This window comes from Laccaria bicolor, genomic scaffold (assembly GCF_000143565.1).
Source record: "Laccaria bicolor S238N-H82 LACBIscaffold_2 genomic scaffold, whole genome shotgun sequence".
NCBI lineage: Eukaryota > Fungi > Basidiomycota > Agaricomycetes > Agaricales > Hydnangiaceae > Laccaria > Laccaria bicolor.
The window spans coordinates 574,608-593,242 of record NW_001889873.1 but is presented as its reverse complement, the minus strand read 5'-3'; the positions used below and the strand labels follow the sequence as shown (position 1 = coordinate 593,242).

The following is an 18,635-nucleotide window of genomic DNA, read 5'->3' as shown; positions in this document are numbered from 1 at the left end:
TCAACTTTATATACTGTAACAAAACACCATTCGTTTTCTTTGCGTTTTCTGCTGTTTTTTGTCTCGCTCCGCCGCCGCCATTACACCGGTCGAGGTATCAAGCATCAATTACACTGCGGTCAGTTCGCAGTACATGTATTACGTATTTTTGGCTTTAACCTCTCTGCTTGTAATAAATATGTTTTCCGAAAATAGAAAACCTTCCTCTGTCGACACGATTCATGTATCCCATTTGATGGATAGGCAAGAGCCAACAAATAAATATAAAAAGGGCGGCCTAGTATTGGCGAGATTGCGCTCCATCCACCTAAACTAGAACTTGCCTATGTTACATGTACCAGGGACTCATCACGCTGTGACGTTTTGATCGTTGGTCTGCAGATGTACCGTTCGATACCCAAATCCGAGAGCAGCTCGTTATATAATTAAGTTCAAGAAACGCTGAAACGGGTCATGAAATCATGTTCACCGTTTTTGGCTTGCCAAAGTGGTGTGTCTGTTGATGAGTCGTCGACGTCGGAGTGTGAATTTACACCTCTTGTTTCCCCCTTCACACCTCCTCCCCGAAATCAACCTCTCCATCTCCTCCGGCCCTTTACAGCCCCCATTTCAAATATTGTGGCCGATTAATTTTGGTCCTACTCGCTTGTTCTCATATTTGTGCTTCTTCTTTATTTTTTGGAGGGTTCATCTCGGATTTCGAGCTCAGCTCAGACCTGATGTCTTTCCCCGTTTATCTCAAAAATGGCGATCAAGTCAAAGTCAATGGTAGAAATTCAATTTAACTGCACTCCACAATACAGGGGAGAGTTCTAACCATTTTTGCAGACCATGTTTACTGTTCGCCCAGTTGGGACACACGGGACGGCACGCCTTACTCAGTGGCGCGCATTATGCAATTCTTGCCACCTGCTGATGCACCAAAAGGCGAGGAGGGCAAAAATTACCTGTACACTCGTGTTCGACTCGCCTGGTATTATCGACCCAGCGATGTGAGTGACCGACCTGTGGCAGATTCTCGCCTCCTTCTCGCTGCGATATATTCGGAAGTATGCGACATCAATCAACTTCGCGCCAAGTGCCACGTGGTCCATCGAGACAAAATTTCCGACTTGTCTGGCTGGAAGAAACGTCCTGATAGATTTTACTTCAATCGTCTTTTCGATCCTTACATCAAAAAGGAATTCGAAGTTATACCATCTCAGAATGTTCGGAATCGTAAGTTACTCTTTTTGGGTAGATATGTTTGAATTTTATTATTTCTCATGATATTTCTAAAGTTCCCGACTCGATTCGAGATGTCCTCATTTCTCGCTACGAGTATGTCGTCGCGGAGAAAGAGGTCATACCAGACCTGACCGATCACGTCCGTTTATGTGACAGCTGTCAAGGATGGTGCCCAAGGTAGGTCACCCGCCAATATCTCTTGAGAAAACGATAACGAACGTATCCAGTCCGGATACCGTCCAATGTGACCGCTGTAAACGATACTTTCACATGCGCTGCGTGCAACCTCCCCTCATGGCCAAACCATCTCGAGGTTATGGGTGGACTTGCGCCCCATGTTCAAGAAAACATGAGCAAGAGGTCGACAGCCACGAAATTCGACATCCCACTCCAGTGCCCCCAAAGCCGAAGTCCAACCTACCCGCTCCAAGGGGTCGTGGACGTCCACGAAAAGATCGGTCTCTAGCAGAGAAGCAGGAGAACTTGCCCGTCAAGCATTTCAATCTGTGGCCATTTCGTTATTTCGGGTGAGATAACACCTACTTATCATCGGTCTAATGAACAATGGTTTCTTTGCAAGTCAACACACTGTTGCGGAAGACACCCTTGGTAAGTGTCTCTCAAGAACCAAGGGGTTGGAATTGTCTGATGGGCAACTCAAGATCCTGAGGATTTGATCTTTCCTCGAACTGCCACACGCCAGGGTCCCAAGTTCCAGGCGACCGTACCACTAGGACCTAATCCTGATATCCCTCCCGCAGGTGTGTGTCCTTCGTCAATCCTATTCTCTCCTTTAATGTTGCGCAGACGAGGAGAGGGGAGATGACAGAACAGTGGAAACGTTCGGCCTCATCAACACCTTGACAGAATCAGAAGGTGCGCAAAAACCTTGAATTTTTTGCTGACTTATGTGTTTACGCCTGCTTGGTTTAGTTGCTGAAGGTAAGCGGAGCCACACAAAACGAAGAATTCCCAGCTGAGCTTGTCACAGTCGAAGAATGCATGCGTGGCCTGACAGATGACGCGGAGCTAAGACATAATGTCGATTGGTTAACGGAGGTCATACGTCGGTTCTCTGATGCCGCCATTGTCGCCCGTTCATTTAATTCGGTGAATATGAAGTCGCCGAAGAGCACCGTCAAGGTAAATTTCCGGTTGAACTTATTAAACTTGTCCTGATTTTGTTTGGAAGTGGGTCAAAGACGATAAAGGGTTGTTCACCACGGTCGAAAAGGTATCGTACATCGATGAGCCGTGGACTAGGGACGAAGTCGTGGCCTTTGAAGATGCTATTCAGCTTCATGGCGCCGAACTTCGCGCTGTCAGAGATGAAGTTGTATCACGATCCATGCCTGAGGTTGTGAGGTTTTACGGTCATTGGAAAAGGTGCGACCTTTTATCTTGTTCCACGTTTTTTATTGAAATGCTCCGATTAGCTCTAAACTTGGGGAGGAGAACCAAAGAATCAGGACTGCGGGGGTCCCTCCCAAACCAATCAGAAAGCAATATATGAGCGCTGCTGAGGCCAATGATGGCCAACGCGTGGGCCTCTCCGATGACGAAGGGTCCATTGTATCCCAACCTTCAAAAACTCCAAGCTGTGGGGCTTGCAGGACACGGGAATCAAACGTATGGTGGAAAGCGCCTAAAGGGCTGCCCACGAGCACTCTCTGCGAAACATGTGGCACAAATTGGAGGAAATACGCGGATTTGAATGTCCGACCGGTTCGAGAAGAGTCTCTGCCGACTTCCAAGTCAAGAGGTGGCATAGAGAAGCGCGAAGGTACTCCATTAGCAGGACCTTCTGCGAAGAAGGCGAGGGTAAGTTGATGCCATTCTGAAGTGAGACGACACCAATACTTTCCTTAATAGACAACGGCATCTGCACAGTCAACACCCCCACCAACAACGACAGCGCCGCAGATAAGATGCCTAACTTGCATGAAGAACGGTCCTATAGGCAAGGTTCTGAAGTGCAAACAGTGTCAACTTCGGGTGCATGCAGGTGAGGATTCACGAAGACCTTCATGTCAGCGTCTGTTTACAACAACAACAGGTTGCTGTGGCGCTATCGTTGATCCTGCCAATGTAGAATCCTGGGTCTGTGAGCTGTGCGAGAATGAAGAAAGTTTAGAATCATCCGTTGTAAGTACGCCGTTCCTCTCTCGTGATTTGATTTTGACACACGATAGAACCCCGATTGTCTACTATGTCCTCGAGCTGGGCGCGAGGACAGGACCAAGAAACCTTGGCCTCCATCAGATACGTTCTTACGAGCCTGCAAACCTACGGAAGGGCAGGGCTGGGCCCATATATTATGCTCTGTGTTTACCCCGGAGATCACTTTTACGGACGCCTCACGTCTTCGTCTAGTCGAAGGCCTGAATACGGTGCCTCGACATCGATGGACAACTGTGAGTATTTTAACGATACTTGACACAAATGCAGCTCACCTAGCACGAAACCACAGAAATGTTGTCTGTGCAGCGAACCTGAGGGTGCTGTTATACGCTGCAACGATTGCAGCAAGGAGTTCCATGCTTCCTGCGCATGGAAGCAAGGGCATAAGTTTGGGTTTGAGATCCAACCAGTACGCTTGATTTCCCTGCTTCAAAGTGCAATGATGATATTCACATGGCATGTAGGTCAAGAGCAGTCGCAGAGATACCACTATCATCACAACCTTCAAGGGCGAGTCGGGCTGCATGAACGCCATCGTGTCCTGCAAGGAGCACGATCACAGTAAACGCGACATCTACGACATTTGTGAGACAAATGAAGGTGGCGAGGTAAGCAGAAAGGCTCTAGCAAACCCAACTTTCTTAAACATTGTTGGCTATAGACTGCGCTACAAGTATACTGTCAAGCGTACAAACAGGCTCCTGTTGGTCAAGCCCACGCACTCCTGCGCAAAGCTCGACGTTTAGACTCTATCCTCAACGTTCGCAGCGATCATATCCCACTAATTACACAAGAGCATACCTCGTCAGATCCTGAATGTGTGGTGTGCCATACCCAATTCTCCCCCGCCTTTTATTTCCTTTCCCGCAGCGAGAAGTATCGGACCATGCAAAACGGTCTTTGCACCGATTGGATTTGCCACAGTTGTCATTACCCTGATTTGGTGCAGAGGGACATGGTGGTGTCGTAGTTGATTTCGTAGTATAGCATTTACATTGTATAATAGGGCAAGTTTACCTTGCACTCGGGGTGCAGCCTCTTCGCACGAATTCATTGTGTCTTGAAGCTTTAGAGACATCCACCAAACAACACCCGTCCATCCTAGGCCTTATTAATTTTTGTTCTGCCGCTCTCAAATCAACGTGAGCCTTCGCGAGATCTATAAGCCTCATTTAAATAAAACTTTTGTCTCTGAAGCGGTGCTATTACCACCCGCCGTCTCATTCCGGGAACTCGCTACCGTCGCGCAAATCCACCCCTGTCAATCGCTTGAAGATTCCTCGTCGTATGAGGTCGATGTGATCGCGTAGACTCGGACCCGTCCCCGTCTCCCCGACTGTTCTGTCGAACCCAAACGCGACGACCTGCACGTGCAAAATTTTCTTTCCCTGCCTTCATCGAAGTGAAGGAATGCCACCGATGTCACGGTTGCAACCCCTTTCACCACTCTTAGTGCTAACATCTCATTCAGACGCGACAAGTTCACCATTCACTCCAAAGCCGTTGTTCGCCAGGATGTTGAGCTCAAGGGTCTCTGGTAACACCTCTCCATTCAACTTGCATTCCACCTCTCATACCTGTGTCAAATGTTTGCGTATAGGCACAATTGTACACCCCAAAGCAACTATATTTGCTATTGCAGGTCTAATTGTAATTTGGATGGGGTGCATCATTGAAGAGGTTTACCATCATATTCATTGGGATAGAAGTTCGTTCTGCCAGAAAGACAGCCTCTTCGGTTCCCCGTTAGTTCGGCCTAGAAGGAAGACCACATACTGTAGATAAGTACTTCTCTTCCAAAGCCTTTGGAATATTCATCCTGTCTGATTATTCCTCGCTTCAACCATTCCAATGTCAAAAGGGGTCGTTGGAAAATTTCCCATCTGCTAGCCTCATCCGGCAGGTTATAGATGTATAAAAAGCAGAATGTGCATTGTCGAACTCCAACTCAGTGCAGTTAATCCAACTGGTGAGTATTCCTTCCTACCGCAACAGGCGCTACCCCCGCTAATAAATTCCTACTTGTGTCATATACACTAGAACAGCATGAAGGCCTTCGGGGTCGCTACCCTCATCGCTCTCTCCGCCTTGATCAACGGATCTTCCGCACTCTGGTGCGGGTGCTATATGAAGGAGCACGGCTTTTGGGGCATAGACATCTGGAGTAAGTTTTCTTCAGATGTGTGCTGTGTGAGAGTCACGGGCGAGGGTATCAAAGAAGGAGGCTCTTGGTTTGGGTTGACGCAAAGCAACTGGTGTAATGCAGTGGGCCCTGCTCAGGCGGACGAGTTTAAGCATTGCTGCATTCCGGCTTATGGGTATTGCAAGTGAACTGGTTGGAGGGTGGTATTTATCGTTCGGGGAGTGTGAGTAGTGTGAACCTACAAGCATCCGAAACTCTTCAGTATTCGCCCGCGCCTGGCAATTGCCTCATTTATTGCTAGGTTGCACCGAAATAGTCCAAAAGTAAGGGGCATGTACAAACCCAATTCTTGCCTTGACTGAACCGATTGAAATAAGTAAAAAACCTTTGACAGCCGAAAAACTGGGCTCCTGTGTTATCAATGTACTTACAGAGTAGCGAAATCTGAGAGGTTTTTTGTGATTCACTTGATTCCCTGAAGTACGCATGGAAAACCTCACGTTTTGAAATCACTGAATACAAAAGAAAGCGCTTCTCAGAGAAAAAAATGCTGTGATGTGAATCCTACTTGCTGAATTTAGCACTGGTATACTGAAGCGGGTGGCAAAACACTACTCAATTGCGAGTATCGTGATAAACCCACCCCATTCATCTTACTTGTCAATACTCCATCTGTTTGGAAAATCTCCCCCTCTCTCGCTGTGTGCCACGTCGGATCATGATTGCGCTGTAGTAATAAAAAATAAATAAAATCTGGCACTTCGACCTCCTGACGCAATCCTGACGTTTGGGAAATTTCACTCATCAGTTGTCTGAAAATCATATGTGAAAGCCCAAATTACGTTATGCATGAATCCAATGTCGGAGAGACCACGAATGGGCTTTGGGAAAATTCGCCGTCCCCGTTGTGTACGTTTAACATAGGCATTAGTGATATTGGATGGCTTGATTGTCGCTGGAGGCGTTGGACATACGAAACGAAGCTATCGAAAGCTAATACTTCGCCCAGATCAGAATCAAGTCCCAATAGATAGGTGTTTGCGATGACGGGAGACAATTTATCGATGGCGCGCTTCCTTTGAATCCTTTCACTGGTTGGGGGGGTTGCAGAAAGGGCCAAAGGTTTCCAGAAGTCGGTCAAACAAGCGTTCAGTCGTTGGTTGCATCCAAGATACAAGGCAAAAGAGATTGCTAACAGAATGTGGAAGGACGAGGAAATCCAATTCCTGGAAGTTCTATAACAGGATCTTTTGAAACGTCAGAAACCTCTTCTGATTTGCTGGACGCTCCATTCACCGCCACGATGAAATGAGTTTCCTATCAATAATGCGTCATCTATACAGTTGAATTTGAAGTAGTGATCTGCTTTAGCCAAAAATCGAGCCTTTTCTCGATCATGGACGAGAGTAGCTCTAATGCAGGTCCTACAGTGACATTTGAGCATCTTAGCCTCAACCCTGTCAATGGAGACAGATCATGTGATGCATTCCAGAGGATTATCAATGGGCATGAGAGCTTGGGAAAACATGGGGTGGTAAAGGGCCTGTAAGCAGCCCAGAGATCGCCCTCATAATAGCGAGTCACCATAGGAATGGCATATTTCCCATAATACTGGGCCAGGCATCGAATGCTGGCGCGTCAAAGGGAATATATTCCAGAGAGAGCTCTGTGAGGTTCGAAAGGGAAGATGAGGAGAGGACGATGAGACAGTGGCAGAGATGGAGTCGGCGCAAGCACGGAGCGTTCTCAGAGAAAAGGTTTTCAGTGATCATCAAAGGAGGGGGCCGTTCTCGATGAAAGTGGCGAGGTGGAATATTCGAGGTTTGGGGCTTGGCTTGGATTTGCAAATTTCCATAGCGCCAAACCTCCCGATCCACGTAAATATTGACGGTCTTCAGCCTCTGAGCATGACACATTATATGACTGAGGATGGGTGATTTGACGCGCATGCCGCTATGAGACCCCCAAGTTTGGGGCCTGACCTAATTCAAGACTCTTCTGACGAGGAAGTTGCAACAGTTTGACAACTTAAAGAATTGCGTCGTCGTCGAAACGTATAGTTCGACTCCAAAGTGCAGGGATCAATCTAACATCCACCGTCTTGACATGAGCGCCTCCGAGTCAGGATGGTGGTCGGGTTCCCAGAACCCTTTACTTGCGGCTCAAAGGTCGCTGCTCGTACTGAATAGAAAGTTGTTTGCGACGCTAAGAATCGGGGGAGCTTGTTTGATTTTTTGAGGGAGCATCTCAGTAAAATCGTGTGAAGAAAAATGTAAAAAATTGTTTCAACCTCTAGGCCAACGTCTAGCCATGTCATACGATGCACGCAGGCTCGTGGGCATCCAAAGCGAGCGCGTTACAAACGTGTCGAGCACAGACTACCCTGGGCACTACCCAGATGAAGACAACGAATGGTCCCTGGAAAAATTCAAAAAGGTGCGTCGCAGCCGTTGTCAAAAATTCAGCGAGTAACCAAGTTCCTCTCCGCAAGGTAGAACTTGAAAGTTAAAGTTCAACGACTTTCGAATCTGTCAATAGATTTTGACCTCGTCGGTGTGGATGCCTCGATTGCCAATGCTTTTCGACGGATCATGATTGCCGAGGTTAGTTTTTTCGAACACACTTCCATGGTTGAGCTAACAGTTTTCAAGGTCCCGACGGTGTGCATAGAAAATGTCTATGTCTGGGACAATACCTCCGTTGTGGTGGACGAGGTTTTGTCACAGCGACTAGGCCTCATACCACTCAACATAGATCCCGACTTGATAGTGATGAAAGAGAGTATGTGCAAAATTTTGACTGTGCCCTTCACGCATCTCAATCCATCATTAGCTTCCGCCGACCAAGCTACCGACCGCAACACCATCGTCTTTGAGATTAAACTCACGTGCGAACGCAACCCCAAGGCGAAGAAAGACTCAACCGACCCCGACGAGTCGTACATCAACCATGAGGTCCTCTCATCACATTTAGTTTGGAAACCAGCCGGAGAACAAGAGGAAGTCTTTGCGGGAAATCCCCCGGCGCCTACGAACCCCAACATCGTCTTAGCGAAATTAAGGCCAGGCCAGGATGTTCATGTGGAGCTGCATGCGATGAAGGGTGTCGGGAAGGATCATGCAAAGTATTGTCCCGTCGGTGAGCAAACACTTCCATGTCTGACACGCCTTTTTCATTCTGTGAGTTAGCAACTGCGTCCTACCGCCTACTACCGCACATCAAAATCAAGAAGCCTATCCCCCCACATTTAGGGGAGAAATTCCAGAAGTGCTTCTCGCCTGGCGTTATTAAAATTGATCCCCGAACCAAGGAGGTTTCCGTCGACGAACACAATGTGCGCAAGGACACTGTGAGCCGAGAGGTCCTCCGGCATCCTGAATTTAAAGACTCAGTTGAACTAAGCCGGGTGCGAGATTTCTTCCTTTGTGAGTTCATTTTTCTCCCTTCCTCTTTAACTTCTCAGACTGAGTTATTGGTTCAAAGTCAACGTCGAGTCAGAAGGCGCATACTCCCCGGAGAGAATGTTAACCGAAGCCATCAAGGTGATGCGAGAAAAACTCAAGAAAATTCGCCAAGCCGCAGAGGCGTTGTACGATCAGGTGGAGGTGGATGGTGATGTGACGATGGCAGACGTATGAATGATTTGTGTCGTATTTTGTCCGGCTGAAAGCTGGCTGAATATACCTTTCTTCTCGAGTGTAATGGTCACTTCTTGCCTTGTGAGCCTCACTCATCACAATGGCCCCTGCCTTCACTTACACCAGCCTAGCCATATTATTGCTATGTACTTACCACGTTAGAACTTTTGTCAATTTATTGTTATTATAGCCGTTGGCCACTGCGCCTTTTGCCAGCTTTTTTCAAAGGACATGAAAGCGCACTCTAGGTACGTTCAATCTTTGGAAGCTTTTCCCGATCATTGGTGACATACCCTCCGACTTCTGAGTGAAGTTTTGAAGTAGAGACTCGTTGGCTTCAAGTTGGCTTGCATGTTTGCTTTACTTTTTGGTTAATTTTGCCAGAATACTGTGCTACTTAAATTTGAACAACCCAACTCGATACCTGGGAATCAACTAAGTGTGCTCTTCTGTGCTCGAACCGTCAACGAACTGTAGTACCACAATAGGGCCCTTCAGCAATTGCAAGTCAATTGCAGGAAGGAAAAAAAAGTTCAAGTTCCCACGGAGGCTGAGAGATGTGTTGTCAATTACCGCCAGAAGTCTTTACCCAGGCTTTACCGATCTCCTCTATCTCCCTTCTTTCCAACTCAACGTTCCTTTGTTCATGAGAGCTGTAAGCAAAACCACTTCTCTGAGTTCTCTCATCGTTCCCGCTCACACTCCCACCAACAGCTCGGGTGGTCATAACATGGATAACCAGAACCCCTCACTCATTTGCATCGGTATATTGGTGCTCTCTAGTGGTGTCTTATTGGTGAGTATATCTTCCGGCTATCTGTATGATGACTCCCTTCATCCTTGTTCTTCGAGCTATGGGCCAACCTTCGGGTTACGCGCCGTGGTAACGACGATATCCTTGGGTCAGGGTACACACCCCTGTACTGAACCTTTATCCATACACAAACCCGTCGAGGCTTAAATTTTGATCTTTCTCTTCCAGGTTTATACATTGTTGATTATTTGGTCACCACCCCCCATAATCACCCATGAATCGGAAAAGAAGTACCGATCTCATTCATCGACGAAACCCCTACCTCTCACCCGACTCGACGAGCCAAGCAAGGTTGATTTGACGGTTGTAGTTCCTGCGTACAATGAAACCGAACGTCTTCCTGCGATGATGGCTGACACCATTGGTCACTTGAGCTCATTGAAGACAAAGCGGACTTTTGAAATTCTCGTCGTCGATGATGGGTCAAACGACGGTACCTCGTCCACAGCCTTAAAACTGGCAGCCAAATACCCAAAATATGACATCAAAGTTGTCACCCTGGAGAGAAACATTGGAAAGGGAGGTGCCGTTCGACACGGGATGTTGTACGGCGGAGGCGAACGCCTCTTGATGGCGGATGCGGATGGTGCAAGTCGGATGGAGGACCTAGAGCTGCTATGGAAAAGCATGGATGAGATCGCTCCCAACCACGGACCCGCCGTGGTCGTTGGAAGTAGGGCACATCTAGTGAAATCCGAGGCGGTTGTCAAGGTTAGTTTCACCCCCAACCATGCTATAGCACAAACTAACCTCTACCGTTTCGCCAGCGCTCATTCCTCCGAAACGTGCTCATGTATGGTTTACACACCGTCTTGAGGATCGTAGGCGTGGGTCATATCCGGGACACCCAATGTGGTTTCAAGCTATTCTCGCGATCAGCGGCTCAGCAGATATTTCCCGCCCAACATCTGCCGACATGGATATTTGATGTGGAGCTCCTGCTTCTAGCCAAACAGCTCCGTATTCCGGTGTCTGAGGTGCCAATAGAGTGGCATGAAGTGGCAGGGAGCAAGTTGAATGTCGTCACAGCATCTGTGCAGATGTTGAGGGACCTGCTTATTGTGAGGGCTAACCACCTTCTCGGACGATGGACAGCTTCGCCAACGAAGATGAAATCGGACTGATAGACTGTCGTTGTATTACTTAGAACCGTATACCCGGCCATCTAAATGCACATTCAAATTGATATTTTTGCGACCTCAGCTGGCGTCTGCCCCCGGAACACCCCCTACAAGTTATTTATATATATATGTTTCTGAATCACTCTGTCCTTTCTCCTTTGACTCACTACGAACAAATGAGTGCCGACACAGTTTTCCCCCTCATTTTCAGAATTCCAGATGAGATTCTTGCATATATTTTTCTGCTCAATACGAACAGTCCAGTTGAGCGGCTCTGGGATGAAAGTTCACAAGAGTGGAGAAAACATCACGATCCCGGGCTGACAACGAGGTATTCATCTCAAGTTTGCCAAAGGTGGCGTGAAGTCGCGCTGGGGTATTCTACACTTTGGGGTCGGATTATACATCATGCTATCGAAGAACCCCTTTTTTGGATTGACAAAGTTCTCCAGCGATCTCGTCAAACAACCCTCGAATTAGGTCAAGCCTGCGAGACTGGACAACTCGTGTATCCCAAGCTCTCTGCTCTGAATCGTGTAATGTGCCATGCCCAGAGGATCAAGACTGTCAATATGTCGCTGGACTCACAGGCAGCTTGGCAGGTAATTTGTGAAGGCATTTTGCAAAGTCGAGCCCCAAGCCTTGAATATTTCCGGATCCATCTCATCATCAGTAATACGAAGATATTTGCTGGAACCCTTTTCTCCGACGACGCTCCTTGTTTGCGCCGACTTCATCTCCGTTATTGTCTTGTCGATCTCCCTCCACCTACTCTTTCGAACCTCAGGGAGCTCTCAGTCGCAAGCGTTGCCTTTGGGGCACCAACGATCGATGGCTGGCTCAGTATTTTGGAAAACATGCCATTCTTATGCTGGCTCATTATTGAAAAGGCTATTTCAGGCCCGTTTCCAACATGTCCTCTTCCCAACCCACATCTTCCCAACCTCTCATGCTTGGCCATAGACGGCGATTTCCGCGATTGCATGGCATTGATGAATAACATCACCTATCCTCCTCTGCGGGAGTTGAGGCTCAACTGTGTGGATGTCACTTTAGGATCCACATTCAATCATCTTTTGTCCGTGATTAAGAAAAGGCTCAGTCTTTGGCCTCGGCATGCTAAAACAGAGCACCAATTTACCCTCGACTGTCTAGAGGACAATGTGATGCATATAGGGAGCACAATGCCGCCCGGCGGCACATGCAGTGTCGGCAAATCCGAAGCAACTGATGACCCGAGTTCACAACACCCTGTGATGTCGATTCATTTGGTTTTTGTCAACTCCGAAGAGATGGACTCCTCTGTCTTTCCCTTTCTGCTGCTTTTCGACTACATTATGATTGCAGGGCTAGAGGGCCGGTTTCGTTTGCTTCGAGTTTAACCGTCGTGCAATATTCAAGCTGAAGCCAAGCTGACGGCCTGGTTTCTTTTGTACAATACTGGCATTGAGGAGTCTTGGCCCCAATGGAAGCCATCGGATCTTTCTTACAGTCACATCGACCTCATAATACGGCGGGGAATCTCCAAACGATTGACAGGAGTGGATTTGCACAATAGTAGCGAATTCACGGAATTAGACAGCGGGCAATAATGGCCCCGCTTTGGAGACAAAACTTTTAGTTGACTGAGGCTTACTAGCGCGCGCTATCTCGCGGCTCACGTTGATCTGAGAGCAGTTTAATAACAACAAAAAATAATAGTTTGGGACTTCGTATATCACCAGTATATAATAACATCCTCCACGCTCATCATCGCGGATCGCTCGTTACATTTATGAGGTCCTTTACCTCGACGCATCCAAATATCGATTCAAAGTTGTCAGTGATACACGTACGTTGGACGCACAATCCTAATCTCAACACAAAGCAAAGTAAATGGTTTATCTCAAAATTCCAACTTGTTAGATTCGCAGGAAAAGCTATGTTCAATAAGTATAAGTAACACGCAATTAGTAACTCGAGCAAGAAGGTATGTATGCAAATAAATAAGTTAACATGGTTTCACCCCTTCACCGCAAAGCAGGTGCCCACTTCCAATTGACAACTTGGATCGCCCACTCCGTCTCCACGGGCCCGTCATCACTTGACCGTTCAACAATCTTCACGCCCTCCCAAGTGAAGCGGAACATGGACTCTGTGAGATTCCGTTGCAGAACCTGAACTGGCTGATGTGGTGGTGGTGGTGGTGGTGGTGGTGTGACCTTTTCGTTCTCTTTAGTACTTGGGACTATCGAGCTATCAGAGGCGGTGGTAGGTGGAGGCAGTGGTGGATGATCTTCAGGAACTGATGAGGTGCCGGGGACGTCGTCAGTCGACACTTTGGGAAGTGTAGCTGGCGGGTGTGGAGATGACTCTGTAGAATGAGGAGAAGTGTCACCGATATCCAAGGGTTGACTATCTTCCGGTGGTTCGACGGTATTGGAGGGGGTTTCAGTTTTAGAGTTGACATCCTCAGCCTTGGTATCCATCGCAGAGCCCGAACTTGAGATTGCCTCTGTGGGCTGACCTTCAAGCGTCGTTGATTCCGTCTGCGCAGCTAGCCCTTGCACGGGCACAACGTCTCCCATAACAACATCATCCACAACCACCACCGAATGCTCTCCATCAACAACAAGAACCGGATCCACCTCAACCACAACTTCCTTTTCCAAAATCAAACAAATGTCGTATTTGCGGCCCCCTTCGGTAGAGTCTACGCTAGGCGAAAGAAGGTAGCTCTCTTTCACAGTTTCGAGGATGAGTGACCTTTGTAATTCGTTGGTGTTGTTGTTGTCGGGACTAGAGCCCGCGTCAGGGTCTTCTATTCTTCGACGTTTACGTGGTGGAGGAGATGGTTGAGGCGAAGGGAATAAGATCTCCTTGATGAGAGAAGGAACATATTTATATCTGTAGAAGGCAGAAAAAAAAGCCATCATCATCAAAATGCCTTGAGTAAAAAAGAAAAAAAAGTGCATACCCAATCCTCATATCACCCGTAATACCCACAGCAAACACCATATTCATCCTACTCATCAACTCACACTCCTCCTTCCAGTTCGTCAACCTCCTCGCAACGTGATCATCTTCCTCTTCCTCCTCCTCCTCAACTTCAGGAATAACATCCAAAACCGTGGCATTAGGCAGCCGTCGCAGAGGCCAACTATCCCAGCATCCTCCTCCTCCTCTCCTCCTCTTCCTGCTTGCAAGGCGCGCACAGGGTACGCCCAAAATGCTCGCTCGTCGTTCAGTGTACTCTAAAAGACGTTGAGAGCGATTTCGCCGACCTAGATTGGGGGAGGTGCGTGCAGTTCCCTTCTGAAAGAAAAAGTAAGAGGAAGAAAGACGATGAAGTTCAGCTGAAGTATTCACCTCCACAAACTCAACACCAACAATCTCAATAGCACTCCCATCATGTCCACTACCCCACGCAGCACTAGCCAATCCACGACCATCATTCTCAGGAACATCATCCTCCCCCTCCTGCTCTTGATTCAACGCGTCCTCCTCCTCTTCTTTACGAAGCAACCCCCTCCTCCCACAAACCCTCGTACACCTCTCCCCCCACCCAGCAATAAACCTCCCCACAACCTCCTCCTTCACAATACTCAGTGCCCCATCATCATCACCAGCACCACCACCAGCAGCGAAAATACTACCCACCCCAACACCCGTACACCTCAACACCCTAACATCAACCCTCATATCCCTTCCCATCTTCCGGGCTTTCGCAGCTCCACTCCATGTTACCCAGCCAGCGTGCACCGCACAGAGGAATAAATCAGAGTCGTCCGTGTATATCCGTCTGGGACGTTTGGAGGAGGAGGAGGAGGAAGAGGGCAAGGGCACTTCGAAGGGAGGCTTGTTATTGCTAGTCTTCCCAGAACTCCGTCTCCTGGACGAACTACGCCTCCTCCTCGACGTGGATTTACGGCGCGTGGGTCCGGTAAGACCTCCACCCCATATTCGTGGGCGCGTGGGCTTTTCGAGGGGTATATGACCGCACGGTATGATGATTGTCGCGCGCGTTTCCACGTCGACGGTGTATTGTTCGTCTTGAGCTAACTCTTTCTTCCCTTCCTCGGGCTTCTCAGGCTCAGGCTCCCATCCCTCCATCTTCTCAGTAACCACCTCCTCCTTCACCTTATCTTTCTCTTTTTCTTTCTCGTTGTCTTTCTCTTTGTCTTTCACCTCCCGAATCTCACCCTCCTCTCCATTATTCCCATTCCCATTCCCACTTTTCTCAACCTTCTCTTGCACCACCTCCATCTCCACATCCTTGCTATCGTCCTCCTTATCCCTCACCAACAACCCAGATCCCAAATCAAAGAAATAAGGAAACGGAACACGGGGATACACAAAGGTCCCCAAATCAACCTTCACCCTCGCCTTTGGCGCATCCTCACCCACCATCACCTCCTCCTCCTCTTCTTCTTGCGCCTCCTGTGCCTCATGCCACCCATCCCCATCAAGCATCTCAACATCTTCTTCATTACGATGCGTGTGATGGGGCTGTTGTTGATTATGATTCTGCGGCTGGTGGTGGTGGTGATGTTGGTGATGATGATGATGTACATGGTGATGATGCCCATGTCCGGGTCTATGAGCTTGCCGCTCATGCTGCTGGTGGTGCTGGTGCGCGTCAACATCCACTTTCCTCCCTCCTGCTCCTGCTCCCAAAGCAGCAGCATACATATCCCGTTCCCTTTCCCGTTCCCTCTCCCTCTCACGTTCCCTTCCACCACCACCACTCCGGCTTAGGCTTAGTGACCCCTTCTTTTCTCTCTCCCTTTCACGTTCGTGGTCCCCAGCACCCCGTTTAACATCCCTCTTCACACCATCCCCAACCATAATCCCCATCCCAATCCCACCGCCCATCCCAGGGCCAGGGACAGGGACAGGCGAAGACACCCTCGACAGGCCAGTGACGAACTGCGTGTGGAAGCGTGTCTGGAACTGCTGTTGCGGTGGCGGAGGAACAGCTGGAGGAACAAGTGGTGGATTACTTGATTGTCTTTGGGCGTGAGGACTTGGTGGGCGGCGTGGGCTTGGATGGCGTTGATGAGCGCGAGGACTTGGGCTGGGTGGTCTACGAGGACTAAGTGGTCGTTGATGAGCGCGAGGGCTGGGTGGTCTACGAGGACTACCCGGCCTCTGATGCACATGCACACGAGGAGGACTACCCGGCCGCTGATGCACATGCGCCCTTGGACTAGGATGTACAAGCGAATTGTGCGGACTCGCTTGTCTTGGGTGCGGAGGACTCGACTGGCGCTGCTGCTGATATTGCTGGGGATGTGGATGAGGAGGGGGAGGACTCGACTGGCGCTGAAGGACATGCTGCTCTCTCTCCTTGTCGCGTTGTTGCATGTGGACTTGTTCCCTTTCACGGTACGCATGCTGTTCGCGCTCCCTTTGGTGCTCACGATCCCGGTGTGTGTGTGGATGATGATCCCTCTCTCGCTCTCGCTCCCGGTCTCGTTCACGGTCACGGTCACGCGGGTGAAGCGGAAAGTCTTGCTGCTGGGTCTGATATTCTCGTTCTCTTTCACGCATGTGTTGTTCCCGATCCCTGTCTGACAATTCGCGTTCGCGTACTCTGTCCCTGTCTGGCAGTTCGCGTCCTCTGTCCGACAACTCGCGTCCTCTGTCAAGCTCACGCCCTCTGTCAAGATCACGTCCTCTATCAAGCTCGCGTCCTCTGTCGAGCTCACGTCTGTCAGACATCTCCCGCTCCCGCAAATCGCGAGCCCTATCTCGTTCCCTCTGCTGCTGCACGATATGCTCCCTCTCTCGTTCACGAGGATGCATCCCAGGAGGACCCAGGTGAAGATGATGTGGAGGAGGAGGAGGTGGTGGTCCCGGACGAGCCATGTGCATAGGACGCTCTCTTTCCCTGTCGCTACCAGCAGACAAAGGCGGGGGAGGACCGTGCCTGGTATCCATGCTGGGTGGGTACGTCCGATCCGCACCGTGCTTGAGGACCAAAAGTTCAGCAGCAGCAGGGGTAGCGCCTCTCTGTCCTGGACCACTTATGCTGCCTTGAGGTGGAGGAGGAGAAAGACCCCTATAGTCGACGGGTAAGGAAGGTCTATGTTGTTGCTGTTGTTGTCGTTCAGAAGCAACTGCGCGAATGATATCCATGTCCTCTCTATCTCTATCTCTATCTCGTTGTTCCCTCTCCCTCTCACCCCTTGCTCGTTGTTGATCGCGCTCAATGTGTCGTTTTTCGTCTCTGTATTCGTCTAGTGGATCGGTTTTCCGGACTTGTCGAGATGGTTGGGGTTGTGAAGGAGGTGGTGGAGGTTTAAGTGGGATATCATCTAGTTCAAGAGAGAAGAAGAAAAAAATGAATTTGATGGAATGGTGAGAGTAAAATCGAAACATACCAGGAGCACCCGTACCAGGCCCAGCAAGCGCCGTCTGTTTTCTCCTATCTCTCTCCGGCCAGTCCATGGGCGTAGTGGTGCGATCAACAAGACGAGGGTCTAGTTGAATACGAGAGTCGAGTTGTTGTTGAATGCGACTGTCTCCAACGATGGACGAGGAGGACCCCGGGTGATGATGATGCCAGGAACCGGGGGTGATCGGGGTCTCGATGGGGCAGCGAAGCGAGGCCATGGCTGGAGATGTTGTGTTGTCGTGAACGTGACGTGGGGTTGTTGTGGACGTGATGACGGGCGAGGGATGCCTTTGTCTTGTTCGTGGTGATAACGAGTCCGGAGGAGGAAAAGGGGCGGCGCTGCTCCGGGGTAGGTTCGGAGGGTTCGGCGGAGATGGACGTTGAGTGACATTGTTTGACCCTGTGCGAGCGTCGACGGTTGAGAAGGGGGGTGGTGCTGCTGCTGGTGGTGGTGGTGTGGGTGGATGTGGCTGATCTGTGCGGATGTACGGTGCTGAAGAGGAGGACCATTGAGATTGTCGGCGATCGTAAGGGGGCCAGTTGTCTTGTTGTTGAATAGGACGACGACGGTTATTTGAATCTTCAGAGGGGGAGTCTTGCAAGAGAGCTGCTACGTTCATTTTTTTTGGATGATGTGGGTGTAGAGAGCAAAGGCAGGCACGACGGTTCTAGTATCGTGTCAAAATAGAATTATGATCTAATTCAATCTTGGCGATCGATCCAAGATCTACAAAACACGTGGAACAGATCCATCGCAAAATATAACATCTCTATACAACAACTGTGCACTTCGATAACGGATACCCAATTGGTCTTTCATTGACACGCTCAACGCCCATTTATCCTCTCCACGCCTCAAACCCCAACCAGTTCAACTGCTGGTCGTCATCAAGGTGATATCGGGTTTAACCAACATTGAACTCAACGTATCGTGTCCCTGCACAACCTGAAGGATCAACGACAATCATGCGTAATCCCTGGTTGCTACTTCCTCCAGGCATCTCCGCCGTCCCCCACATCCTCCTCGAGTTCGGTTCGACTTCGTGGGTAGCCGTACTTAGTGGTGCGTTTCCCACTCCCCAACTCAAGGAATATGCACTTATATCTCAATCTTAGGTGTAAACAATCTCCC

At 49.2% G+C, this 18,635-nt stretch overlaps 5 protein-coding genes across 5 annotated transcripts; 4 read left to right on the top strand and 1 right to left on the bottom strand.

The window, feature by feature from the left end:
* Positions 1–719: 719 nt before the first annotated feature.
* LACBIDRAFT_244290 (uncharacterized protein) lies at positions 720–1,758 on the top strand (the record flags this gene model as incomplete). Its single annotated transcript, XM_001875017.1, has 4 exons — positions 720–768; positions 829–1,218; positions 1,281–1,404; positions 1,455–1,758. The coding sequence occupies 4 exons, from the start codon at positions 720–722 to the stop codon at positions 1,756–1,758; spliced, it is 867 nt and encodes a 288-aa protein (XP_001875052.1).
* A 3,696-nt stretch (positions 1,759–5,454) lies between these two features.
* LACBIDRAFT_321600 (uncharacterized protein) lies at positions 5,455–6,273 on the top strand (the record flags this gene model as incomplete). Its single annotated transcript, XM_001875016.1, has 3 exons — positions 5,455–5,572; positions 5,606–5,673; positions 6,133–6,273. The coding sequence occupies 3 exons, from the start codon at positions 5,455–5,457 to the stop codon at positions 6,271–6,273; spliced, it is 327 nt and encodes a 108-aa protein (XP_001875051.1).
* A 1,588-nt stretch (positions 6,274–7,861) lies between these two features.
* LACBIDRAFT_319284 (uncharacterized protein) lies at positions 7,862–9,189 on the top strand (the record flags this gene model as incomplete). The annotated part of the gene is made up of 6 exons (XM_001875015.1): positions 7,862–7,987; positions 8,047–8,154; positions 8,203–8,332; positions 8,384–8,689; positions 8,740–8,976; positions 9,035–9,189. The coding sequence occupies 6 exons, from the start codon at positions 7,862–7,864 to the stop codon at positions 9,187–9,189; spliced, it is 1,062 nt and encodes a 353-aa protein (XP_001875050.1).
* A 599-nt stretch (positions 9,190–9,788) lies between these two features.
* LACBIDRAFT_187907 (glycosyltransferase family 2 protein) lies at positions 9,789–11,194 on the top strand. The gene is made up of 4 exons (XM_001875014.1): positions 9,789–9,844; positions 9,904–9,985; positions 10,172–10,714; positions 10,771–11,194. Exons 2-4 carry the CDS (start codon positions 9,920–9,922, stop codon positions 11,125–11,127), a joined length of 966 nt encoding a protein of 321 aa, XP_001875049.1. The 5' UTR covers positions 9,789–9,844; positions 9,904–9,919; the 3' UTR covers positions 11,128–11,194.
* Positions 11,195–13,133: 1,939 nt separating this feature from the next.
* LACBIDRAFT_321597 (uncharacterized protein) lies at positions 13,134–18,123 on the bottom strand (the record flags this gene model as incomplete). Its single annotated transcript, XM_001874450.1, has 3 exons — positions 13,134–14,010; positions 14,081–17,423; positions 17,490–18,123. 3 exons carry the CDS (start codon positions 18,121–18,123, stop codon positions 13,134–13,136), a joined length of 4,854 nt encoding a protein of 1,617 aa, XP_001874485.1.
* Between the last annotated feature and the right edge of the window lie 512 nt (positions 18,124–18,635).

What these genes read in the sequence shown, in the direction of transcription:
- LACBIDRAFT_187907 (XM_001875014.1), top strand. Translation starts at nt 9,920, where the DNA reads ATGGATAACCAGAACCCCTCACTCATTTGCATCGGTATATTGGTGCTC. An exon ending in TCTCTAGTGGTGTCTTATTG is followed by an intron (nt 9,986 to 10,171) that starts GTGAGTATATCT and finishes TTTCTCTTCCAG; the next exon opens with GTTTATACATTGTTGATTAT. An exon ending in AATCCGAGGCGGTTGTCAAG is followed by an intron (nt 10,715 to 10,770) that starts GTTAGTTTCACC and finishes CCGTTTCGCCAG; the next exon opens with CGCTCATTCCTCCGAAACGT.